The 27795-nt window shown below is 36.7% G+C and overlaps 1 protein-coding gene across 1 annotated transcript; it reads right to left on the bottom strand.

The window, feature by feature from the left end:
- Window positions 1-1702: 1702 nt before the first annotated feature.
- LOC147410889 (exocyst complex component EXO84C-like) lies at window positions 1703-26232 on the bottom strand. Its single transcript, XM_086441270.1, is given in 8 exon segments — window positions 1703-2199; window positions 2735-2871; window positions 4165-4353; window positions 14531-15049; window positions 17744-18078; window positions 18081-18793; window positions 23790-23884; window positions 26071-26232. Coding segments are annotated over 8 exon segments (2331 nt in total). The 5' UTR covers window positions 26167-26232; the 3' UTR covers window positions 1703-1952.
- Between the last annotated feature and the right edge of the window lie 1563 nt (window positions 26233-27795).

Genomic DNA, 27795 nt, shown 5'->3' with positions numbered 1-27795 from the left:
GTCTTTTTAAAAGTGGGTGTGACAAGTAATTTAGAAAATAACGTTTCAATGGATGCAAATAGTGCAGCCCATTACAAAAGGTAGTTACAAAATATATATTAGAGTTCACCCATGCCTACGGCATAGGCACTCTCTTTGGGTTTAAGGGGGTAAAAGAGAAAATTAATAAGGTGAGAGTAATATTATTAAAAAAATTTGTAGAAGAAGAAAGGTATATTTGAAGGGTTAGTATTGAAAAATGGTAAAGTTGGAAGGATATTTTTAGAAAGGAGTAGAAAGTAATAAAATTGGAAGGGTAATCTTGTAAAATAACAGAGGAGTAAAGAGAACAAAGTAAAATTTGTCCTCGAGATTCATTGGACATTAAATCTCAGCCCCTACTTATATGAGGGATAAAGGTGTGGGGTCCTATGTAGATAGGGTAGCATTCGACAGGCAATGTTGAGAGATAAAATTTGTCCTATATAGCATAAAAGTTTTGGATTTGGGTGATTTTTTGTGAGAATGATATCTATGATAAGGAAATCATCCTCACAAAAAATCAGCTAAATTTGAAATTCTAATCCCATCAAAATAATGAGAGAAGGCTGAGTAGCAGTAAAGTGGTAGAAACCAGAATTTGCAAGTCCAAAAATTCCCCCATATTTATATTTAACTTTAATCTTATTAAGGCCATTTTGGTCAAAACAAATATCCTCTTAAGATTTTATCTTCAAAATTACCTTCATTAAAATTTTAAATTATAAAAGGGCCCTTGCAAAAATTTCATAAATCCTGATTTTGGTAATACATGTGCATTTGCACATGCTGTTACTAGTACATATTTAATCCTTTGTGATAATTTGCGAGAGTATTCATGTCGATTGAGTCGACAAACCAAGCTAAGCCTAATCTTAGTCAGGCTCGTCATGAGCTCCAAAACTTCCAGACTAAGTCCAGCCCAAGATCAGGATGAACCCATTGTACTCATAACAGGTTCGCACGCATGTCATGCACTATAATTATAGTATTAAATTTACTTTAAAGATGTTTTCTTCAGTAATCTTATAACTCAATGTTTAAAGATGTTTCATTTACACTATAATATTGTCAAAGAGGAGGCTTAAGGTGAGAGGTTGGCAGACTTATTCATCTCCTCGTCCTTTTAAAACCTTGCATTGAAGCAACCTCTAATGTTCAATCATGAAACTCAACCTTTTTGTTGCTAGAGTTTGTGTGACTTCTAAGCTTCAATTGATTTACCAAATAAATAATATAATGGCTTAGTAGGCTTGCTTTGGTTGTAGGATTTTAGCCTCCCAGTCCAGGATAGGAGTTTATCCAATTGACTGTGGCTTGCAAGGTTAACAAGGGATAAGGACTATATCTACACAAAAATAAAATATTTTTAAACACATGCACTATACACATGGCAATCGATCTGGGCCATAAAAAGCCAGGAGAACAAGTTCGATTGGTCATCCCCTTCGGATTCTAGGCCACTTGTGGATAGATCTTATACCCTAACGCTCCCATCTTGTCATATCTGAACCATCGAAAGAATGGATTTCTGCAAAAGGTCCTTCGTAGATCAATGGGGAAAAAAATCTGATGATCAAGATCAACATCATCAAAACCTTAGCTCAAAATCTGGGTTGGGTGAACAAATCTTGTACTGTTAAAAACTATGGCTTAACCTCATAATAAGTGCCACAAACATTCCTCAGATCAACTTCGCTGTTATTTCCTTAACTGCAACCTGAGTTACATAAAACAGTTACATTTATGGATAAAGACTACAAGACTACATATGTGATGTACAACATCATCTGTAATGTAATATGAACTTGATCAGAGAGGCCCACCTCCCGAACACTACAATATGATTGGGTCTGAATCCGATCTCTTTTTAACTAGACTTTCCTCATCAAGACACGTCATTTGCATGGATGCTGAAAGAAAAACCATAATTCTCAACCCTCAGGATCTGTTAAGTATATGGGGCTTTCACTCTCGCCCATATTTGCCGAAGCAAAAGAATCAGAAGATTCTATTGATGAAGGAGGAGAACCAGTATCATCAGAATCAGAGATGATCTCATCATGCATAATCATGTGCTCTTCGTCAGGGTCGGAAACCTCAGACCCTGATGTCCCAGATATAAGCTTGTTTATTGCAGCCTTTGCAGCTTCTACAAACCACTCATCCTCAGGAAGCGCACTATAAGAAACACCAATTTTAATAGGCAAACAGAGAGGTAGAAATATATATATATATATATATATAGGGTCCCGTTCAGCACCCTAAGCTTTACCACACACTTTAACAAACGTGTTTTGTCTTACATGGGTTAGAAGTTTTGGAATTGGCTGATTTTTGGTGAGGATGATCTCTATGGTGAGGAGATCATCCTCACCAAAAATCAGCTCATTCCAAAACTTCTAACCCCATCAAAAATGGTTTACAAAAAATGGACGGTCCACGATTTTTCAACGTGTAAACATGGGGTTAAACATTTCGGAATGGGCTGATTTTTGGGGAGGATGATCTTCTAATCATAGAGATCATCCTCACCAAAAATCAGCCCATTCCAAAACTTCTAACCCATGTAGGACAAAAAACGTTTGTTAAAGTGTGTGGTAAAACTTAGGGTGCTGAACATTTCCCATATATATATATATATATATATAAAATAAAAAGAGGTAGAAAAAATAAAAAAATAAAAAAGAAGAAGAAAATGGTGAATTGGAGATACCTTTGAGGGTCTATGCCTCTGGCAGAGAAAGTTTTAATCGCTCGAGCAATTATGGCTGATGCAATCTGGTGCACGTGCCGGGATGGGTAGCCCCCACACACAGCAATTTCAACAATGAAGTGCATATCAAGAACTAACTGGGAGAAAAATTGGGTGTGTTAGCAAATTATAACAAAGAAAAAGAAACATAGTATTAAACAACAATCAAATGCGTCATATTAATCTAACTAGTGTTTGCTTATTCCTACAGCACAGTCATCCTCTTTGGGATTAAGAGGGCAAAAGATGAAAAATAATAAAGTTGGAGAGGTATTATTGAAAAATGAGTGAAGAGTAAAGACAATAAATTTGGAAGTTCATTATTGAAAAGATAAAGGGGGGGGTAAGACAATAAAGTTGGAGGGATATTCTTAGAAAGGAGGTAAAAGAGAAAATATAATAAAATTCGAAGGGTATTCTTAAAAAGTAATAGTAGAGGAAAAACAATATAGAAAATTGTAGGGATGTTCTTGGAAAGGGGTAGAAGAGAAAAGACAATAAAGTTAGGGGTATTCTTAGGAAAGGAAAGAAGAGAGAAGACAAAGGCGGAAGGACAACCATCCTCGAGATACATTGTTTATGGGGGTATAAATCTTGAGACAAAGGAGTGGAGTGGGGTCCACCATAGTGTTTTATAATATAGATATGATCAGTGAACTCTTTTTCTTTCCTAGTGAATAGCAAGGGTTACACTTGTTTCATCCAACGTGGTATGCTTCATTTGAATGGCATTGACTGTCTAATAAACGGCCAACCAAGAAAATTGGGAAAAAAAAAACAGGATGACAAGAGATCAACTTCTCTCTCAACCAACAATTACACAACCAACCAAGAAAAAGAGAAAAAGACCAATAAACTTTTGCTTCTTTGACCCTGTCAAAGAAACGTGCACATATCTGAACTTAATTCACATACAGAAGCCTCCCCCAAAATTTACTTTCCTCTTAAGAGAACAAAATCATTTTTCAGAAAATAATTTACTCCAGACCTAATTGAGCCTAAATGTAACAAACCCCATACCCATAAAAATTAAAACCCCTTAATTAAGAAGGGTCGGTGCATTCCGGGAACTGAGAATTAGGTAAATATCATCATGGGTACTTCAGCTGCAACCTAGTCCAAGTACAACAGAAGAGGCTAAGTCAACACATACAGTTATCATGCCTAACGTTCTAACAAATGGAATATGAGAGGGCAACTTCAGCTGCATAGGTTTGATTTCAAACTGCCTAATGTAAATAATAAATAAATAAAGTGAACATATAAAGAAGACCCACCATCCTTGGTCCCTGAAAAAAGGTAGAACTAAAAACAAATTCATGGACAATACTTACTAGTCACTCCAGGGGAGAGATTCTAGTGAAAAAACATATTTTGAAGAGAAAACACACCTGTTGCAACCCAATCGGTTGAAGAGGGCAGGACTCATCCTCGAACACATCCCAGAACTCTTGCTCATCAGATAACCACATTACAACTGTTTCTGTTAACCTGGCAAGTAAAATTTTCTGTATCTTCTCTCTCCCAAGTAACACATCCCCAGCAACTGTGGCCAACTGCTGTAATTTTGCAAATAATGCCTGCATTCATGTTGAAATCTTTTTGTTAGTGTTAGTTTCACATAAATCAGAACTCAGGTACAAGGACTAACTACCTTCCAATGCACCTAGTATGCTCAAATAGGACCATAAAGAAAAGTCACTGATTCATGCTACATTAGTGTATGCTAGAAGGTGGCATGTGCAAAAGAGTCACCAAGTCGGAGTTTGGGAATAAGTCTCCAAGCAAAAAAACCAAAAAATTCGGTAACATTGGGAAAAAATCCATTTAGGCGTGTTTGATAACCGAGTGTTACCTTTGGCGGTTGGCAACTTGCGCATGTTGATGAGTTGCGCATGTTTGGTAGACCAACTGATGTGTGTCATCAACTCACCAACTCTCGATTTATTTGGTGTTTCAACATCCACCCTTGTTGAGTTTAGTCCCACATCGAACTCTTATTGCCTTGTCTCTCTCCTTATAAGCTCTTGGGCCTCTCCACTCATTGCCAATTGGTTTTGATTTGGACCCCCCAAGTTTAACATGGCATCAAAGCTTCGGATTTGTATAGGTCACGGGTTCAAGTCTCCTTGAGGGAATTTTCCACCCTTATGGATGAGGGGGAGTGATGTGTTATCCGCCTCCACTCCCAAGTGTCACGTGCTCACGTATCGTGCCCCAATTGTGACTCTCTTATATTCATAGTTGTGCCATCCCCATCAAAACAGTCTTTTGGGGGTACATAGTTTGTCAACATGGTATCAAAGCGCTAGGTTCATATAGGTCACGGGTTCAAGTCTCCTTGAGGGAATTTTCCACCCTTAGGGTAAGGGGGGTGTTGAGTGTTGTGTTACCCACCTCCGTTTCTAAGTATCACGTGCTCAAGTATCATGCCCTAGCTCGATCCATGACCCTCTTATATTCATAGTTGCGCCTTCCCCATCAGATCAGTCTCTTGGGATAAATGGTTGTCAACATGGTATCAAAACGTCGGGTTTGTATAGGTCACAGGTTCAAGTCTCCTCGAGGGAATTCTCCACCCTTATGGGTGAGGAAGAGTGTTGAGTGTAGTGTTATCCACCTCCGCTCATGGGTGTCACGTGCTTACGTATCGTGCCCCAGTTCGACTCGTGACCCTCTTATATTCATAGTTGTGCCTTCCCAATCAGATCGGTCTTTTGGGGTAAATGGTTGTCAACAACCCCAGTAGGTGAATTTTGCGAACCCATGGCTGCCAACAAATTTACAACCACGTTACCTAAAAACACCCATAAAAATCACTTTAATCCTCATCAACACACTTCTTGAATGGATTCTAATCATTCTTCTTCTCCTCAACTCCTTATTCTCTTATATGATTATCAAATTTGCAGAATATTTCAGCCTTAAACCACCTTGTTTATGGTGTTCAAGCCTTGATCACATCTTTGATTCTTCAAAGAAGAATAATTCCATTAAGATCTTCTCTGTGAAAACCATGCCACTGAGATTTCTAGATTACTACTCTAATCATCAAAAGTTGGTTGAATCGAAAGATATGTGCGAGTTCTGTCGACCAAATTATAATGGAATATCAATTGATATTGGAGGTAAGATCTCTTTCCAATTTGGGGAAGAAGCAAAGAATGTAAGTTGGGGATCTGATCTTCTACCCTTTTAACGCTAATGGGTTTTCAGGATAACCCTAATTCAAATCTGATTTTGCAATTTGGGGAAGAAGCATAGGATGTAAGTTGAACTCTTAGAATAACCAAACACAAAAGCTGTAATAAACTCTCACCCTAAACATCCAAGAGTCGAACTCTTGAATGTTCAACTCTCTCAGTGAACTTTCATTTATCAAAGACACACTTAGTGTTAGGAGTTAGGATTGTGTAATTGTTCCTACTAAGTGGTATTCTCATGTTATATCATTAAATACCATATTGAACTATAATAATCAATTACCAAATCCCATATTGATTTCATTTGTGCATGCACAACAAGTAACCACATGTCCACAGTATGGTTAAGTTTTATTTTGTTCAAAATATAAAAAAGATAATAATCATAAGTCCAAGTTAGGATTCATCAACTGGTCAAAATCATCAAAATCAATGTCATCCTCACTTACATCATTATTATCCCATGTGTTATTGGTAAAATGGTCTTCATCATCTTCAACAAGGTCATATTCTCTTACTAGTGCATCAATGTCATATTTCATTTTTTTTTTCTAATTTAATCGCAAAGTTCATAGAAGCCGTGTTTTATTAAAAAGTTGTAAGTAAATCGTGTAAGAAAAAGTCACAATTTAACAGCGACTTTTTCAATAAGTCAAAGACTTTGGTGACTATGCGTGTGTCAAAAGGGCTTATATGTAATTTAAAACATTGATTATAAGGGTTTTGAATATTACATAGTAAAAGGATATTTTTGTAATTTTGAAACTAACCCACGTGATTCGAGGGACGTGGGTGGCAATTTTCTTGGTTTTTGACCAAAATGACCTTTGATTATATTAAATTTAAATGTAAATGTGGGAGCATTTGTGAGAACCAAAATTTGGTGCCGAATCATTTTTACCCCGCCCTCTCTAATTATAGTAGTAAAGATACGATTGACATTGTTTTTCGAAAGGTCATTCAAATCTTATCAGACGTGGTGGATGAATCAATGAACAAGAATTGTTTCACTAATGGATGTTTTCTAGGTCCAATAGGCCATCTTGAATATACCTTTTCCTAAAGGCAGCAACGTCAAGAGGTAACAATTTAAGTTGAAGTTGCCAATAACCCCTTTATATAATTTTTCATTCTTCTTCTTCTTCTTCACCACCTAGTTAGCCTTTTCCCCATTCTTCCTAAAGTTAGAACAAACATAGAATCAATGAAATCTAGGTTGTCCTACTTCACAAATCTAATATGTCCTCTAGTCCATGCTCTTTCAAAATACCAAAATGGTGATATTATAAAAATAGTTAGGTATGTATGTCTTTGAGTGGAAGTTTTTTGCCACTAGCATGAGATCCTCTTCGACAACCTCCCAAGAAATTTTAAAGAATGATATTCGTAACTTGTATGGGCATGGGCTATTGTCTCCATCCATCGCTCTAATGGTTTCCCAAACCTCTACTTTCTTAAAATGTTTTTCAGGTCAAGTACTTTGATCATCCAATCAAAATGGAGATTATACAAAAATGTTCCAACTCCATGTTGCTCTGGGTATAGATTTCTTGCTAACGCTAATTCCTCTCACCCTCCGACAACATATTTATCATCTCATCGGTTTCCATGAAAGACTCCTTCCATGCCATGATCTTCACAACCTTGGAAAGTCTTTGAACCCCCTATAACAAGAATGAAGGTGTAATCAAATTTCCTCTAATCTAGTTAGTTGTTATTTTAGTCATAATTACTTAGTAGTGATGGTCTTTTATTTATTTCTTACTTGTAAGGGCTTTTTTTATAATTTGACTCTTAATTAATATAAATTATTGGCAAGCTCTCACAAAGACACTTGACAATCATTCTTCTCAAATTCTTATTGGTATCAGAGCCAAGGAATTCCCCCCCCCCTCTCTCCTCCTTGGTTCCTCTCCTTCTTCTCTATATTCACTAAACCCTAACTTAGAGTCAACCTCATTCAATCTTCTCCCCTTCAGGGGTCTTTTACCTTTATTTTTCTATCACATGCTGCAGTAGTGCACTGTGTTTCTACCCTATGTTAGGATTTTTGCAAAAATTCACTACGATAACAGTTTTTTGACTATTTAAGATGTGCGACAGTAGTAAGAACAGTCTCTGGAATGTTTGAGGGTTTGCGATTTAGGTTCTAATCTTCCTGTGGAGACCTGCGATAGCAGCATGACTCTTTGAGCTACTTATAACTGTTGTGTGGGTTGTCGACAACAACAAGACTGCTGTCTGGATGTTGCAACAGATGTGTTGGACCCTCTAGGTGTTGTGACAACAACAGAACTGTTGTTTAGGCTGATGTGGACACCTGGACCTGCGGTTTGTGGTTTGGCTGTTTTGGGTTGTTGTGGAGACCTGCAATAGCAGCAGGTTTGTTGTTTGGCTGCTTTGGGCTGCTTTGGAGACTTGCGATAGCAACAGGATTGGTGTTTGGGACCTGTGACAACAAAAAAACTACTTTGTGGACTGTGGACTGTGATTTATTCCACTTTGGGCCAATACTACGGGAGATCTCCCCTCAACCAAAGTTACTTCTTTTCTAGCAAATAATGACAACAAATTCAGAGTCTAAGGATTCTAATCCGGCTCTTGGGGCAAATTTTTCAGCCCAACGTATCACCATTGTCCTTCTTGATGGCCAGAACTTTCAGTCATGGTCCCAATTTGTGCGACTTTATCTAGGTAGTAAAGGGAAATCTGGATGGCTCTCTAGGACTATTACCAAACCAGCACTTATTGATCCTAAAGTTGAATCATGGGAGATCGACAACTGCACTATCCTTAGGTGGTTATTTAACTCCATGGAGTAGTGCATCTATACCATGTTCATATATCATGAGACAGTTTCATTTTTATGGTCAGCACTTACTCAGACATATGCACATGCTAGGAATGACTCGAAGATTTATGAGCTTTATTGAGATATTACCCAGGCTACTCTCATAGTGTAACCAATTACTTCGAATTCCTTCAGTCACGTTGGGAGGAATTTTCTCATTATGAGTCTACGACTGAGTTGACTTCAAAGGCAACCGGTTATGTGGTTAAGAGGATTGCTCGACATCAGACTTACCAGTTATTTATGGGTCTACGTCCAGAGTTTGAGGCACTTTGAACACAAATCCTCAACACCACCCATTTACCTTATTTATTTGAGATATCTGCAACCATTGACAGTGATGAGTGTCGTCATCGTATTTCTCTTCCTCAAACTCAGGTCCCTGGCATTTTTTCTATTCCAGCTACAAATCAGATGGCCTTACCTGCCAACTTGAGTTGTTCCGACTCTTCTACCCCTGGATCAGGGAATCTCGATTGTGGTAAAGGGAGTGAACTTACTTGAAGTCATTGTGTTAAGACTAGTCATGAAAAGGCTCGTTGCTTTCAGCTCTATCCTCATCTGATACCACAATCTTCCTCCACTTCATCTTTGGGACAGATTGTTCCTCGTGTTGCTATAGTGGAGTCCTCATCTAGTCCTCTCGCTGATCCTCCTTCACTTGGCACGATTGACTTGTAACAGCTACATACTCAAATTGCCAATATTGTCTAGGATCAAATTCAAGCTCACTCAAACCTCTTCGATTGTGGTCTCATGTATTACGCCTCCAAGTACATCATCTGCATTCAATGTCACTCGGTCTGGTTCTACTCTTCTGACATGGGTTATTGATTCTAGTGCCCCTGATCATATGACTGGTGAATCTAGCTACTTTACTTCTTCTATTTTTTCACCCATAAGGAGGTTCGTCTTGCTGACAGATCTGTTACACCTATCCACAGTAAGGGTATCATCCCTTTATCCTCTGGGATTTCTTTAGATTTTGTGCTTCATATCCCTCACCTATCTCTTAATCTTTTGTATGTCAATAATATTACTAAATCTCATAATTGTGTAGTTACCTTTTTTTTCCTACTCACTATATTTTTCAAAACCTGACCTCGAGAATAATTTTTGGCAAGGGATATGAAAGGGATGGGTTGTACTTGTTTGGATCTCAGCCTACTGCTGCTCTGATTTCTGTGCTTTTATCATCTGGCAGTCACATTTTTTCATCACAAACTCTAGATTTATGGCATACTCACTTAGGATATGCCAATTTTCAACACTTATGTTCTTTATTTCCTATTTTAAAAACTACCTGTAGAGGGCATAAATTAAGTGCTCTATGAGTGAACTTTCTAAACACACGTACTTCTTATATTCCTCCTATGCATCGATTTAATGCAATTTTTGATCTAGTTCATTCTGATATGTAAGGACTTTTCCCTATTACTACCTTTAATAGTTATTGATATTATGTTACATTTATTGATGACTTGATGACTATTCTCATTACACTTGTGTTTATCTGATGTGTTCACGTTCTGAAGTGCTCTCAATTTTTGTTAATTTTTTTAAAATGATTCAGACTCAGTACAATATCATTGTTAAATCCCTTAGGTCTGACAATGAGAGGGGGGAGGAATATATATCTGATGAGATTCGCTCCCATCTTCATGAGAATGGTATGCTTCACCAGTTGACTTGTTCTTATACTTCTAAGTAGAACGGGGTAACGGAACATAAGAACCGCCACCTCATGAACATTGTCCGCTGCCTTTTTCACGGAATGTATGTTCCAAAGGCATATTGGAATATGATAGTCCTCACTACAGCTTTTCTGCTTAACCGTGTTCCGAGTCGCACCTTAGAAGGACAGGTGCCTCTTTATATCCTTCAACTTGATAGCATTATCTTCCCTATTACACCTCGAGTCTTTAGGTACATGTGCTTTGTTCAAGACAAGACACCTAATCGTACAAAATTGGATGACAAATTCATTCAATGCGTTTTCTTGAGTTACTCCTCTATGTTCAAGGGTTATCGATGTTATGATCAAATTTCTCACTGTGTCATCCACTCTCTTGATGTTACTTTCTTTGAAAATGTTCCATACTTTCAAGCTACATCTACTTTGCAGAACCCGTCTTCTATCGTGTTGTCTTCTCCAATTTTTCCTTCATCTTCGCCGCCGCTTAAGGTCTACACTCATCGCCCTCACCCCTCTACACTCTTACCAACCCCCTTCTTGGATTCAAGTATACCTTCTTTTACCTCCACACATATACATGTTATTATCAGACCTACCTTACAGCCACTGATTCTATTCACGTTCATCGGTCTATATAAAAGTCTTTGTGAGACTCTTAATGGACTAAAGCTATGACTACTGAAAAGGATGCTTTGCAAAACAATAATACCTGAAAAATAGTTACTCTTCCATCTAGGGAGCGGACCGTTGGTTGTAAATGGGTCTTCATTGTGAAATATCTCATAGATAGTATTGTTGATCGGTATAAGGCACGCCTAGGGAAAGATTTTGGTGCCACATTTGCACCTATCGTCAAACTCTCCACTATTCGACTTCTTATCTCCCTACCTACGTGTAACTCCTAGCCATTTCACCAACTTAATGTGAAGAATGTCTTTCTGAATGGTGATTTAATTGAGATTATTTATATGGACCCTCTAGAGTTTCATCTTCACGGGGAGTATTCTGGGAAGGTATGTCGTCTTTTTAAATTTTTGTATGACCTGAAACAGTCCCCACGAGCCTAGTTTTAACGATTTTCTGATGTTATTCTTTCTATGAAGTTTTCTAGATGTCACTCAAATCATACTTGTTTTGTTCGTCGAAGAATGGATGGTTATTATACCATTATTTTAGTCTATGTGGATGACATCATTGTGACTGGAGATGATGCATAGTGGATTGACAGGGTTAAGACGTTATTGGGTCGTATTTTTGAGGTTAAGGACTTGGGTCCATTGAAGTACTTCTTGGGGATAGAAGTAGCCCGCTCTCACCGTGATATATTGCTATCTAAGCGTACATACACATTGGATCTTCAGGAGACTAGGATGTTTGGTTGTCATCCTGCTTCCTTTCTTATGAATCAGAATCATCGTCTTCAAGTTGATTCTGACGATCTTTCATCGGACCCCTCGTCTTATCAGAGACTTGTAAGTCGTCTGATTTAGCTAACTAACACTAGACCAGACTTGTCTTTTGTAGTCAGTCAGTTCATGCATACTCCGCGTACTTCTCATCTTGATGCAATTTATCGCATTCTTTTCTACTTGAAGTCATGTACTAGTCTTGGGCTTTTCCATTCTGCCACTGTTTAGCCGCATTTATCCTGTCTTACAAATGCTGATTATACTGGCTCTCTTACAGATAGGAGATTACTTCTGGATTTTGTACATTTTATGATAATTATCTTATCTCGTGAAAATATAAAAAACAAAATATGGTATCTCGTTCTTCTACTGAAGCTGAGTATTGTGCTATGGCCCTTGGTACATGTAAACTAATTTGGCTTCGATCTTTACTGACAGAGTTGGGTTTTCTAGTTTCTAGTTTTTCTACTTTGTTACGTGATAACAAGTCTGTTATTATGCTTGCTTCTAACTCCGTTCTTCGTGAAAAAACTAAGCATATTGAGGTTGATATTCACTTTCTCAGGAGAAAGTTCAATCTGGTGACCTTCAGACAGTTTTTGTTTCTTCTTCAGATCAGCTTGCCGATATGCTTACGAAGTTTGTTGGTCTATCTATCACTAATTCGCACCTTGTCAAACTAGGTTTAGTTGATATATTCGCCCCAGCTTAAGGGGGGTATTGGAATAATCTAGTTAGTTGTTATTTTAGTCATAATTACTTAGTAGTGATGGTCTTTTATTTATTTTTTACTTGTAAGGGCTTTTCTGTAATTTGACTCTTTTAATTAATATCAATTCTTGCCAAGCTCTAACAAAAAAACTTGACAATCATTCTTCTCAAATTTTTCTTAATCAAGTTTCTTCTAAATCTTAATATCTTCTTCAATCTCCTCTAAAAACACTTATGGTTTTACCAATTCACTAGAAAAGGTGTTGAGACGAGAAGGGGATTCCTCGCATCTTGATCCAAGATGACTCACATAAGATGCATTTTCCCATGATCCCAACTACACCACCACCATTTAATCCATACTTTGCTTTGAACAATCAACTGGGTTGAGGTAAGTAAATTATCTACTCTCAAACTTTTAGTGGAAAACAACTTAACATTTGGACCATAAGGCGTGGAGTGGAAACCATATGAAGACTCTATGATGGCTTCAAGGACATTTGGATATGTTGAGTGTATGTTTTCCTCCACTCTCAGGTGTCATACCCCATTTAAACCTTTTGACCCTTTTATATTCATAGTCCCCCACCCCTCCCCTCCCCTCCCCAACAGATCGGTCTTTTGGAGTGGTTGGTTAACATGGTATCAAAGTGCTAGGTTCATATAGGTCATGAGTTCGATTCTTTCCTCCTTACGGTTGAGGGGGAGTGTTGAGTGTATATTTTCCTCCACTCTTGGGTGTCACCCCATTTAAGCCCCGTGACCCTCTTATATTCATAGTCCCCCCTCCAACAAATAGGTCTTTTGGAGTAGTTGGTTGGTTAACATGACATCTTCCCAATTTAGAGACAAATTGTCTACAATACATACACTTTTCTCCACACTTCAAAGTTCATCTTTGAATATGGATTGATGACCTCCACATAACTTTTTTCTAAGTTATTGTACTTGCAGTTCTCTTGGTTTTGACCCTGATCTCCTTTAGGACTTTTTCACCATAGCATTCGTGACTCAGATGGAGATACACTCATTAATGGCCATCCCGATTCTCTATTCCCAACCTGAAAAATGAAGATCGTATTTCTTCCTTTCGCTAGACCCACCACGAATCGTATGAAGCTTTTGTTATGGATTTGTGCAATCTTGATTTAGCCATTTGAAAAACTTGTTGCATAAAGCTTTGTAAGGGTCTCGCTTACCAACTTTTTTTTCCTAGAAAGTCGACCAACAATCTAAACTCAATCAACTATAGAATGATATCCTCCTGCCATCTTATTCTACTTTCTATGATTTGAAAGAAGAGACTTGAAAGATCCAGTAAGCTCAACAATGGTGAAACTTTGGATTCCAACACAACTGACTTTACCAGCACCATTCTACACCCTCTAAAACCTTCATGGAGAGACACTACAGTGTATGTAGATATAGACATGCTAATTTATTAGAAAGTGAAACAAATTTCAAGTAAATAATAAGCATTTACTAAAAGATTATGAATCAAGAATCCTTCAACTAAAATTATATAATATCATTGGTAGATTAAATACATGGTATATATTTGTATAGGGGACCGTTCAAGTGCCAAACATTTTTTAACTTGTAAACTGGGGTTAGAAGTTTCAAAATGGGCTGGTATTTTGTGAGGATGATCTCCTCACCATAGAGATCATCCTCACAAAAAATAAGCCCTTTCCCGAAACTTCTAACCCATATAGAACAAAACACGTTGGCAAAATGTTTGGCTTGAGCGCCCCCCCCCCCCCCCCCCCCCCCAGTATATATGAAATAAAAAAGGAGTAAGTACTTAATAATATTTTTTTCCTAATACACTCCATCCAAGTTAAATTTATCTTGAAGGAACAGAAACAATTAGAGAAAATGCAACACCTGGAATGGCAATGAAGGCAGTGGGTGGGAATCCCAAAATATATCTTCTCCTTCCACATTTAAATAAATCCGTGCATCTAACCGAGTTTTGCCTTCTCTTGAATATATGAAATTCAAAACATATTGCCGACAGAAATGATCTCTAATCTTATCCAGAGAATGTTGAAGATGGCGTCTCCAATCTTTAAATTCGACAGTACTCGAGGTTGGCCCAATGTTTTCAGTAAGCCCACTTCGTGGTTCCTTACTTTCACTCAGCCCACTCCAAATCCTTGCTACAGCCATCGGTAATAGTTCATCAGCAACAGTAAATGCAATTCCCAAAAGTCCAAGCTGCTGGGCATCTGTTTCAGCCCTAAAGTGTATCTCTTTATGCTCTGTGAGGTTATCGTCTTCAGAGGGTGCCGGTAGTGCTTTAATCAAATCATCGATGTACTTATCAAACAGTTGAGATATCCTGGTTAAAATGGATCCTCCAAAATGAATAATGATCACTGGCGTTAGCTGTGCCACAATGTCCTGGAAAAAAATTGTCTCGTGTAAATAATCTAAGTTGATATGAACAAGGTATTAAATTCCGCTTTTGATCAACCTGGAAATCGAAATTTTTCTATCAATTTGAAATTAATATAATTTTTGGAGATCATGGAAATGCAAAAATATTGATGAAATTTTCTTAGAAAATGTGGGAATGATAAAAATAGGCATTAAAAAAACAATTAAGTCATCAAAATATTATGTAAACAGTACTCTATGAAAATGAGAATAATAATGTTATATAAACTATATAATATGTATAACACTTGCTCAAATGAAGAAACTACTAATTATTGCATTCAAGTGTTATTATATCTTTTTTTTTTTTTAAATATGTATGAATAAATTACAAATGTATCCCACTAATTAAAACATGGATGATTGTGCAATTGCTTATATGAACGTGTTGATATGCTTAGAATACATCAAAATATGATGATATAGATACCTAACGAATCGTAACTCATTTATAATAATGAATAATACTATGTGCAATTTTTTTAGTGAATATTATTATGTTTAATTTACAAGTCCTCTCAACAAGCAAAGTATAAAAATATTTTTTTTTTTTCAAAAAGAAATATTCACCCAAATCCTGCATTTTATACCTAAGATTTGATTATTCTAGTCAAAATTCACTAATCATCGTGTTTTCCTACAAAATATATAGGAAAATGCTGAAGTAACATTGAATTTGACATCACTTCAGACATTGCTGACGTGGATGTGTCTATAGAACCATAGATGCTCTTCATCAAGATACGAGTGAGAAGCATCTATGGTTTTGTGCACACCAATGCCCCAAACAATGTCAATTTCAATGTTACTCCAGCACTAGTCAAATATATTTATGTGGTTCAGGATCAGGTGACAATTGTAGTTGACAATCATCATTCTACATGGGTTAGAGGATATGGAATAGGCTGATTTTTTTGTGAGGATGATCTCCACTGGGTATAGATTATCCTCACAAAAAATCAGCCCATTGTAAGACTTCTAACCCCATCAAAAGTGATTTACAAGTCAAAGCTAAAAATTAGCGGTCTATAATTCTTCAACTTGTGAATCACTTTTGATGGGGTTAGAAGTTCTAGAATGGGCTGATTTTTGGTGAGGATGATCTATACCCAGTAGAGATCATCCTCACAAAAAATCATCCTATTCCGTATCCTCTAACCCATGTAGAATGATGGTTGCCAACTACAGTCGTCAAATATGTCAAAATTTAATACTATCATATGAGATTATAACAGCTCTTGCTTTGCATTTCACCAGAAGAAAGTTCTAAAAATTTATACCAAGGGCAGATACATATTGGCTCTGTTTGATGACCATTTTAGTAGAATGGATTCTGTTACAGAACTGATTCTGCCAAAAATCATTCTAACAAAATCAACTCTATTGGAAAAGGCTACCAGAAAACAGAAAAATCCCACTGTGGCACAAAATCAGGGTTTCACGGATTTCCATCTAATTTTCCTGTTCAAGCACAGGAAACCAGACAAAATGCTGCCAGGAAATCCTTTTGCAAACTTCAACTGCAATCACACGTTGTATAGAACCCTTTCTTCTGCAATTATAATGCTAAGATTTCGGATGTTCTATAAAAGAGGGTTTGACATTGGAAAACAAAGAAATAAGAAAAGAATATAGATTTCAGAATTCGGTTGTTGGGTTTGATATTGAAAATAGAGAAGAAAAGTAAATCCCTTTTTTTCACTGCTTAGTTCTCAGACTCTTCAACAAGATTCCAAAGTTAACTCAATTTCAGGACTGTTCCCAATTTTGCTGATGATTCTATGCAATTAGGCTCTTTTCACAATGTGGGGTTCTCTTAGTCTTAGGTTTCAATGATTTGGGGGCCATTTTTCTTCTTTTTTCTATTTTTCTTTGTTTCTTCAATTAGAAGACCTCAGAAGCAATGAGCCAAGGAGGAATCTTGGCATGACTCAGATCTGCATCTCATTAACAGTAATCATTGATAGGGAGGACCAGCAAAAAAAAATTGTTTTCTTCTTCTCATGAGTTTTTGTCTGGCACTGTTTTCTTCTGGTTTTTTGGTTCTCTTTACACAGATTCATTACAACAACTTCCCCACACAGGACAACAGAGTTGCAAAACAAAGCCTTTTGAATCCAATGACATGATGTTTGGCGAGGTTGGTGGGCTTCTAAGGGAAGGGTTGTGGTGGCAATGGTGAGTCAGAGACAGAGTTCCAGTTTTCAAATCAGATGGAAGGAACATGAGAAAGCGAAAACAAAGGAGACGGTTGTTTGCGGAAAGAGGGAGACAAAAAGGTTAAGAAAAACTCTCAAATCTTTCGTTCAATTCCCACAAAAATGAAAAAACACGAAATTGTTTTTAATTCAGTGAACAACTTTTATTTGTTTTTTAAAACAACCCATTTTTCTATTTTACTTTCTGAGATAATTTACTACACAATACATTACAAAACAACACTCTTACCTTTCAGAATCAATTATAAATGGTTACCAAATAGTCCCTATACATAGTTTATTCTAATTTTCAGAAAGTAAAATCTTTTCACGGGATTTTTCAAATCTCAGCAGTATTTGTGAATACGTATAGCACAATAAAATACCAAGCTCAAATGTATGAATGGCTACAAATATGAACTTTTACGATGCCCATATTATAAGAAAGAGATCAACTTACTTTAACAATGAACATGAATTTCGTTCCACAATCAGGAAGCACACCATCTGACGATGTCGATGATATAACCGCAGATATTGGAGACATGAACTGAGGAGATAATGGCACAGACTCGTCATTTCCTGCCAAATCAAGAATCACTCTTCTAGCTCGTTTGAAATTCATCTCAACAACATCTTCAATGTAAGGACGCAAAAGCACCATAAGTAACTTAGAAAGTTTCAAGCCTTGTGATTCCAACATTGAACAGTGACTAACACTAGCTTGAACACAAATGCTAGCTGCACGTAGAGCAGAAACCGTGTCAGCTGAGGGTGCATTTTCCTTCACAATCGTATAAAGGATTCCAATTCCCATTCTGCCCATTGTACTATTCTGTTGGTATATACAGCTGTGTCACCAAATATCAAACTGGATTCTTTTACTGTCAGTAAGATTGTAGAAAAGACGAGCTTGGATAGAGTAGCAGAGTATGTTTCCGGATATATTGAACATGAAGGAAGAAATACTTCAATGCTCTTCTGAAGACGAGACCCATACGCATTCAGCAGTAATTGATGTGCTGAAGGACCTTTCCCAAGTTTTAGTAAACCAGATAAAGCTTTCTTAAGTTCATTAATGCCCACCGATGGTTGTTCGGTGATCTCAACAAGTTGATCCTCCAGCATTAACTTTCTTTTCAAAAAGGCGGACTTAAATGAGGAGGTTTCATTAGATGAAGTATCTTCAGAGCCATTCAGCTCAGGAGAGCTTCTCTCTTCTGCGTCTAGAGCCTCTATTGCTTCATCTACTTTATGCTCGGCAAGGAGAACATCAATATTCTCCAAAAACGTCATCTTATGAATATCTATTTCATTGGGCAAGGGATCCTCGAGTTCACAATTTTGAGGGTTGTCATCAGCTTCAGTAGTGATACTGTTAGCTTGGTTCCATTCTTCCAATTCACGACAAACACCACTCATCAAATCCTGCACAAGAATACCTTGAGCGGACACATGCTTTTGCATTTCAATCAATTCGTGTTCCATCTCAACCACCTCTTCCGATATCCTGCATGAAGTTTGTACATTAGTGATTTGATCAAATTAGATGACTTTGAATCATTTAGGTTAATATATAAATGGAATAACCCATCATTGGAAAATAATTACGCAAGAAACTTTCACAGTTCATGACATGAATATTGTTTTGGAAGCATATTATGGATAGGAAAGTCAATATGCTCAGATTAGGGTTTTGAATATATTTCTCGGACTCATGGTTTAAAATATGAGAATGTATTGGCTGATATGTATCGGTATCGGCCAAGACTGATGCGAAACATTGAATGTTTCGGGAATGTATCGGGTATGTATCAGAATATATGGTTTGTATCGAATGTATCACCGATACCTTACCAGTTTTTCCATTAACCAAAACATTCAATCAATACGACATTTTAAACCTTGCTTCCCTTTAAACTCCCCCAGCATATTTGGGAGCGATATTAGCATCAGTATGGGATCTGTTTTAAATAAAAAAAATCATACCCAAATATGGTATACACATAAGAATATGCCCATGATCAATCCAAAAAAGATACATATGAAGAGAAAATAAAAGTATAAATGGAGAAAACGAGAGGTGGATTAATAAGACAAGTGGGGTTGGGAACTGCACCAACTTAACACAGGGAAAACTGTATATGCAAGCTTGGTTTAAAATCTCGTTTCAATCCAATGTTTCGATTTTTGAAACGATACCGAAACAATCCAGAAACCTTCCCAAAACATTCAATACATTCAACTAATGTTTTAAAAAAATCTTTCAAATGAGACTGTGGTCAAAGGGTATATCATCTGTTTCAAACACGGGTATCTCAAAAATGAGGTGGTTATCTAAATATCTTAGTCTTTCAAAGAAGACAAAGGTCATATCATTCGAAGAAAACAAAACCAAGCCTAAGTTTTTAGATTAAAAAAAAACTAGAAAACCCAGACGAAGAAGAAGAGGAGGACAAGGACAACGAGGATGGGGGAAGAAACCTCCGACGACAGCATGAATCCGGCAACCACATCTCTCTCTCTCTCTCTCTCTCTAGATCTCTTGTAAATCTGTAGATCAACAAAACTCAGAAGAAAATGGTCGAAACCTTGATTTTTTCGATTAGGAAGTTGTTTTATCTCACCAAGTTGAAATCTTGAAATGTTTCGTACGAAACAAGACGGAATTTTAAACCATGTATGCAAGAACTTGGCATTGATTGAATGTTGCACCAGTGGTGGAGTTAAGTCAGATTGATCATAGAGTTTTGATCAATTGGGTAAGGAGTTCCGATCAATCGGATATTTCATATCGATCGACCAGGATTTCATAACCAATCGATCAGCTATGAGGTCCTATCGATCGAACGTGTTTTCTATATTGTATTTTTATTTTTATTTTTATTTTATTGTTTATTGGTCCTTTGGGCCTACATAGATTGTAACCTATGATTTCAATCCATTTAATATAAATAGAATGTGATAGGAGATAGTTCACCTCCATTTCCATCATCTTCCCCTCTCGCTCATCTCTTCAATGTACTTCTTTTCTTCTCTAAATCATTTTTTTATTGATTAAAGCCTAGTATGTTAATATGGTGGTCGTCAGAGCTTTGAGAATATATGATGAATTTAAAAATTCTTATTGATGTACCAAAATCATGTGATAGTCCCTAAAGAGTTCATTTGTGCAAACAAAATTGATTAAGGTCTTTGCTAGCATGAGACACTAAGTGGAGTATGAGAGTTCTTGAGCAAGAGAGGTGAACCTGTTGGACCACCTAGACCAAGATAATGGTTCTTTGGTCCTTATTGCCAAGGAGTACGAAAAAGATTTGGAGAACAAGCAAAAAAGTGTGGAAACAAGTGGTGTTAGTTGGAAACAAGTCACGTCTTGTGTCGAGGTTTGGCATGGATAGCGTAAGGAGGCTAGTATAGATTATTGAAATCATAGGGAAGTCCCTCCTCAAAAGTAACATTCTTCTAGAAGTTTTTTACCCTTTTGGCCTTAGGCCTTTGAAATTTCATTACCTCAAAGAAGGGTTATATATTTTATACATCTTTTGCGCCCCTGCACTTGGGAGATGGCAAGACAACTTGACTAGTTAAGGCCAACCATCTAAACAGGGTAGGTAGTCTCAATGGCATACCCTATTGGGGACATGCCATTGTATTGAGTCATGTTCATGTGGTTAATTAAGGACGGTCGTCATTGTTCCTTGGTAGGTAACTTGTTGCAAGTGGGTAGGTTCTATGTATCTGTTTTCCCCTTAAGCATCCACTAGATGAATGCTAAGGTACGCAAGACACCTAGTAGGGTCTCTCCTTGTGGGCTCCAACCCTAAGTCTGATTAGACCTCCCTTGTTGTCATATCATTGGTGTGTCGTGAAGCATGGAAAAAAAAAAGTGTTGGTGCAAATTCAGTGTGTTTTAATAGAAGAGTGGAGCAACACGTAATAAAGGTGGTGTTGTTAGTGTTAGCAACGTGATTTGGGTGCCATGTGAATATCGTGTTGAGGTAAGGGTATTATGAAAATTTACCAAACCCAAACCCAAACCCAAACCCAACCCATTTATAAATAAGTATACCTGACGCAACCCATATATCCTGTTTAATAAAAGACTAATCTTTATTGGAAAAAATATGTTGCATTTGTACCACCAAATATAAGACGATTACAAAAACTAAAGTCACACAACCATAAACTAAGTTCAATGGTGAAAAGTAACTTTCTTTTGATTTATTTTTTTCAAAGTTCATATAATTTTGTCATTTACAACCATGAGGCATCAGATCATGTTTTTGAATGTCATATGGTGGTCTGGTTAGAAAATGTTCCTTACTAACTTAGCAAGGAAGGTGTTTTCCATTATTATTATTATTATCACATAGACATACTAGCCTTACTAAATCTTACTAAGGGTCATTTTGCCCACATGGGTCACATATTAGGAATCAAATACTACATGCCTCTAGATTTCAATAATAAAAAAAAACATATTTAAAAATTAGAAATATAAATAAATAAATAACTTAGTAAGGTAATAGTTTTCTCTTTCCCAAACTAAAAGCTTAACCATAATTATTTGAAAAATGCCTTCAAACACCCTCTATATTATTATAGAATTTGAAAGATAAAAAAATGTATTATGCAAAAGTTCTAGAAAATTCTAGCAAAAAATGGGTAATTTAAAAAAGGGTGGCGTTTGGAGGCCCTAAAGAGAACCAAACATTTTTTCAATGTATGGATTAGAAGTTTCGGAATGGGCCGAATTTTTGAAAGGATGATCTTTGTGATGAGGAGATCATCCTCACCAAAAATCAGCCCATTCCGAAACTTCTAATCCCATCAAAAGTGGTTTACAAAAATCGAACAGTCCACGATTCTTCAACTTCTAAACTAGGGTTAGAAGTTTTGGAATGAGCTGATTTTTCGTAAGGATGATCTCTTCACCATAGAGATCATCATCACAAAAAACCAGCCCATTCCGAAACTTCTAACCCTATTTTGAAAAATGTTTAACACAATGTTGGACTCTCTTTAGGGCCTCCAAACCCTTCCCTTTAAAAAATTCTTGAACAATTATTGATATATTACGCGTTAATGACAGAATAACTAAAGGTATCAAAACAGGTTAAGCGGGTTGACGCCCCTAACCTGAACTCAACCCATTTAATACTCATGTTAGACAGGTTGATACTATTATGACCCAAACCCAATTAGGCTTGACCCAAACCCACTAATTTCGTGTCGTGTTAAGATTGCCACCCCTAATAGAATTGATCATCTTGTTAACTGCAGAATAATAATAATAATAATGGAGACATGCCACTTGTGCAAATCAAGTGGTGAATCCAACAGTCATCTTTTATTACATTGTGCTCTTGCTCAAGATAATTTTGATTTTTATTCATATGGAGCATGTTGTACAATACCCTTTCAATTCAAATGTCGAATCATGGACTTATTTATACCCTGTCTTTTCTTCCTACACCACTTTCTCATTCAAATGTTGAATCATATGGAGATTGTATCGTGTTGTAGTGTGTTGGAAGATTATCATGTTTGTAGTGTATTGGAAGATTATCATGTTCATAGCATGTTGGAATCTTTGGAAAGAGTATTATATATGGGTGTTCAAAGGTTAAGAGGAAGACATACAAGAATCATACTAGACATCAAGTCATTTATCTTTCGTTAGATAAGCCTTTAAAGGAAGATTTTGTCTACAAATGGGATATCATTGTGGAAGGGGGGATGATTAGTTTACTTTGTATCTGAAATGGCCATTATTTGAAGTTTTGCATTGATTCTTAGGCAGGACTCCACGATCTCCATCGTGATTTTATTTTGTAGTGTGTTATATAAGTTCATCTTTTACCAATTAAAAAAAGATTGCCTACTTGAGGGAATTTAGGAAAGATTAAGATGTTGAAATGGATAACTGTTCAAATTAAAAAAAATAAAATCAGAAGTGAGCATACTTGAGGGAATTTAGGAATATCTCCAATAGGAGATAAAAATAAAGGATAGTTAAAATGAGATAGTTCAGGCCTGCATGAAAAAGATAAATAATAACACTAGTGAGAATGGGTGCTATGGTGCAAGTTGAAGTCTCTAAAAGGCCAAGAGAAGGTCGAAAATTATGGGAATTGCAGTAACATGGAACACGAGGACACGTGCCTTCACTGAGGATATGTCTCAAGATAGAGATGAGTGGCAAAAGATAATTCGTGTTGATGACTCCCAATATTTGGGATGAGTAGTAAGATGATAATGAATTATATCTAACATTTATGGAAAAGAAAAAGGGGGAGGGGGGTGTATTCAGAAAATTCCACATGAAAAAGAGAAAAACAAAGAAATGTGTAAGTCACATCATTAAGTGCCAGTTAACACACAAATTTAAAAAGATAACAATGCACAGTACATGCTAATATATTCCAAATTCTTAAGAGAAATAACAATCCTATCCAACAATGTCTCCTATTCTTATTAATAGAAGCATGACAATTCATTACCTTAGGAATGCAAGATACTTCGAATGCATATTGCCACATAAGTTTTCCACTGCATCCTTTAGGTCCAAAAGCTCACAACAGAGTTTTCTGATTCCCTTCATAAAAAATTTTGAAAAAAAAAAAAGATACTCAACTTATTATTACAACACTGCAACTAGAATAGAGAAAAAAAAAAAAAATAACAAAACTTCAAAGAAAAAGATTAAGCTTGTAAACAAGATCTATAAATTACATACCACTAAACAAACTCTTGAAATAAAATAACATGAAAACAAAGCATCAATGTATTCTTCCCATACTAATTGTAACAGTTATCCATCCCAATAATGGTATCAAACACACAAACAAATGCACAGTCAAGTCGTGAATAGACCCTTAAAGAAGTGTATTTATTCCTATATGGAGACTTGAAGTCTTGAACCATACTTTTGTGTGCTATTTTGGAGCAGATTATGCTATTACACAATAAAGTCAAGTCGTAGTCATCTCCAAGAGAACATCTGTTGTTGTTTGGATGACATGAAAAAGGCCATGGTGAGATAGTGAAACCACAAATTTCAGCGTCAGTTATAAAGACCATCGTCTAAGAACAGAAATAAAATAATTAGGGGAAACACGTGATCAGCTAGCTAGCTGGTTCCTGTAAATCTGAAGGAGATAATAAAATAAAAAAGAATCTTGTTCTCCTCACAACTCTTCTCCCCTCCCTTCGATCTCTCTTGAGCAATGCTCCAACTCATCTCTCCCCTCCACATCTTTTTTGGGTGTCACATCTGTAGAAACTGATTGTGTGGCGATGATTTTGTTTGGTCTCACTAGAATAAGCTGTTGATGAATAGGTAGAGCTAGAATCATAGTTCATTGATGCTCGATGATTTGAGTAACCAGATCTGATGTGGCCAATTATTGTGTGGTGATGACAAAACATCTCTAAATTAAGGTTCATTGCACTGTTATGTGGCCCTCTTATCATCTACGAGTTGAGACCTTATGGAGGGAATAGGCCTAGCATGGAATAGAACAAACCACAAGTTTTTTGGGGCACTCCTTCAAACATGTGGCAATTTATCTGAAATTATAGCAGCTTGGCCAGGATACATTTGTGCAAAAAGGTTGAGTGCACCCCATATATAGGTATTTGTAAAGAAGCTAGGTTAACAACTACTGCGAGTGTTGATACCACGATCTAGGTTCAAAAACCGTCTTCATCTACTAATTATTGACCACTAAACTTGCTTGCCAAGTGGGAAAAAAAGAAAAATAAAAAAAAGAGTTGGGATCTACAATAGGAATGACTTGAAGCAAGATATAAAGAAAATGAGGTACACCAAGCATCCAACTTAGCTAGACCAAATTTGTTCCTTTGCACATTGAAGAGCTCCCCTGTGATGGAGTGGTGGTTTTGGATGGTAAAACGAGAAAGTTGAGTAAAAGGACTTATTGTGCATATGGCATGAATTAAAAAAAGGAAGGTTTCACCAATCTTGGCCAGTTCAGGTAGGCTAAAGATGATCCTAATAGGGAAATAGAGGCCTGTTTTAAACCTCAGGTGAAGGAATTTTGGGTCCATCATAAACCTTAGACCTAAAATGAATGATATAGATGATGATCAGTCAACCAACCCGAAGGCGCAGGGCTTCAAAATTATATCTGAAATCATTTCAAGTTGGGACTTTTGGGTACTTACTTTTCACATTTGATGATTATTTATAGTGCCTAAGTCCATGTCACATTATCTGTTTGAACTCTGAGAGTCATTATTCATCAACTAAGTGTGTGATAAACTAATACAATTGTGCATCTATCATCCGACAATCCAGAAGAGGGATTGATGCCTTCTAAGATGAAAGGAGCACAAGGCGGCACTGCCATCGCCACCACTCACAATGGTCCAAAAGTGTAAAGGTAGACCTATGAAATGTGAGATAGTTTATTTAAACCACTACAGTGACAATTATAAACTACAATTAAGTGTCAGACAGACTAAAATAATAATTCGTGATCATAAAACCTTTATTTTCGATCCAATCATGAGAAAAACCTCATTTAAGATTCTATAAGATTTTGGGGTTCTTTTTTTTATTTCATATTCACTTGTTGTCAATATAGAAACCCAAAAAATCAAATATACATGACACCATGGTGTTTACAGAAAAATTATTAAATTTAAATTTAAAAATAATAATAATAATTCTTCATGGATTAAGCTTGAAAATGGGTACAATTAAAAAGGGAAAAAAAAAAAAATCAGGGAAACAAAGAGAGCAGTAAGTAAGAGAACCTTTTCAGTGTTGGATTGATAAATGGAGTTAATTTTGGACTGTGGGGTGATCCATTCGTGAGTTGGGAAGTCATCGTCCTCTTCACTGCTCTCCATCTCTCTCTCTCTCTCTCTCTTCTCTCTCTCTCTCTCTCTCTCTCTCACTGATAAGCAAAGTCACACAGAGTGAGAGAGAAGATCGGAAGTGAACCTCCTTTGGGAACGAGAAAGGGGTTCTTTTTTCTGTTTCATTATAACTTTAGAGAGATTTTAAAGTACCCCTCCGCGTTTTGTGAATATTTATGGTACCCCTATGTTTTCAAACTTTTAGCATCCACTTGACCTCGGTCTTCTCATATTTACTATTAGAGAACGGGGGAGTAAATGTGATTCGACACCAAAAGTTGAGAGGTCTCAAATTCTCATATAGTAAAATTTAAACTTAATATAATCACGCTTAATTTGATCAAAAATAAAGAAAATTGCAACCCATATCACAACCCTTATCTATACTTTCAATTCTCGTATTGTCTTTTTAACTCATCATTAGAAATCCATAGCAATTGAATTACGAATTGTCGACTTAGGTGAATGCAAAATGAGGTGTCTACAAACTCAACTTAACCCTTTATAGAAAATCCTTAATTTTTCTACTCAAAATTCTATCCAAAAATCATATGTTGGTGTGGACATGGGAATTTCATCCTTTTGAAACATCCCTCCACTTTGGGGTGTTTTGGAGTCGCCACCATTCATTTTCGAAAATGGGTGTGAATGGTCACCCGAAGTTGTATTTTTGAAAAATATGTCATTTCGACATTTTTTGTTGACTTTTCGTAGGATAAGGTACATGGTCCAACCTTGATTCCAGGTAAGGGAGTCCATTTATGGAGTAGGGAAGGTGTTAGGCACCCTACTCCATCCACGTAATGTGGTAACCTCGGATTCGATTTTTTTAAATAAAAAGAAAATAAAATCGAAAAATATGTGCCCTCAAGTGTGAGGGGCTTTCGATATCGGTTCAAATCATTGAGGGCACCCTTATGAAGAAGGGGCCCTTTTGTGATTTAGACCATAGTGGTGTGTGCAAATGTGTAGAGAAAGGGAGAGTAGAAGAGGGGAGTTGAAGGGGGTGTTCCTTTTGTCCAAACCCACCTTGTTCCTTCCTTGACTTCCTTTGACTTTCTTTGATAAGTTTTCTTTTTCTTTGCTTGACTTATTTGAGAGAAGGTTGAGAGTTGAGAATTGATGGTGGTTATGGAGTAGAGTAAGAGTAGAGAGTTGAGGGTTGAGTTTAGGTGAGTTGAGAGTAGAGGTAGTAGAATGGGTTAAGAGAGAAAGGTTGAAGGAGTGATTTCTTTTTTATCTTTTGGAGGGTTGGATGTGGGATTTTTCATTAGCGATTGAGAGTTGAGAGTAATGGGATTTTTATAGAGATTGTGGGGTTATTTTAAGGGTATAATGGGGTGAAGTGAAGAAAAATGATAGAATGGTTATGAGTTTGAGAAAGAAGTGGGTGTAATTTAGAGGAGGTTGGAGGGTATTTAGGGAAGGGGAGTTAAATGGGTGAGTTTTGACCCAAATGGTTTGGATCCAACCCAACCCATTTGGGTTGAGTGTTTGGTGATGTGAGTTTAAGATGGTGGTTATGATTAAATGGTATTTGGTTTAAGAGAATGGAGGATTTAATGGGGTAGTTGATGATATTTTGGGAGGGTGAGAGAGATGATGACATGTGTCAAAGTA

The sequence above is a fragment of the Akebia trifoliata genome, chromosome 1 (assembly GCF_017979445.1).
Source record: "Akebia trifoliata isolate Shusen 1 chromosome 1, ASM1797944v1, whole genome shotgun sequence".
Classification (NCBI taxonomy): Eukaryota; Viridiplantae; Streptophyta; class Magnoliopsida; order Ranunculales; family Lardizabalaceae; genus Akebia; species Akebia trifoliata.
This window is presented reverse-complemented; position numbering and strand designations above follow the sequence as displayed.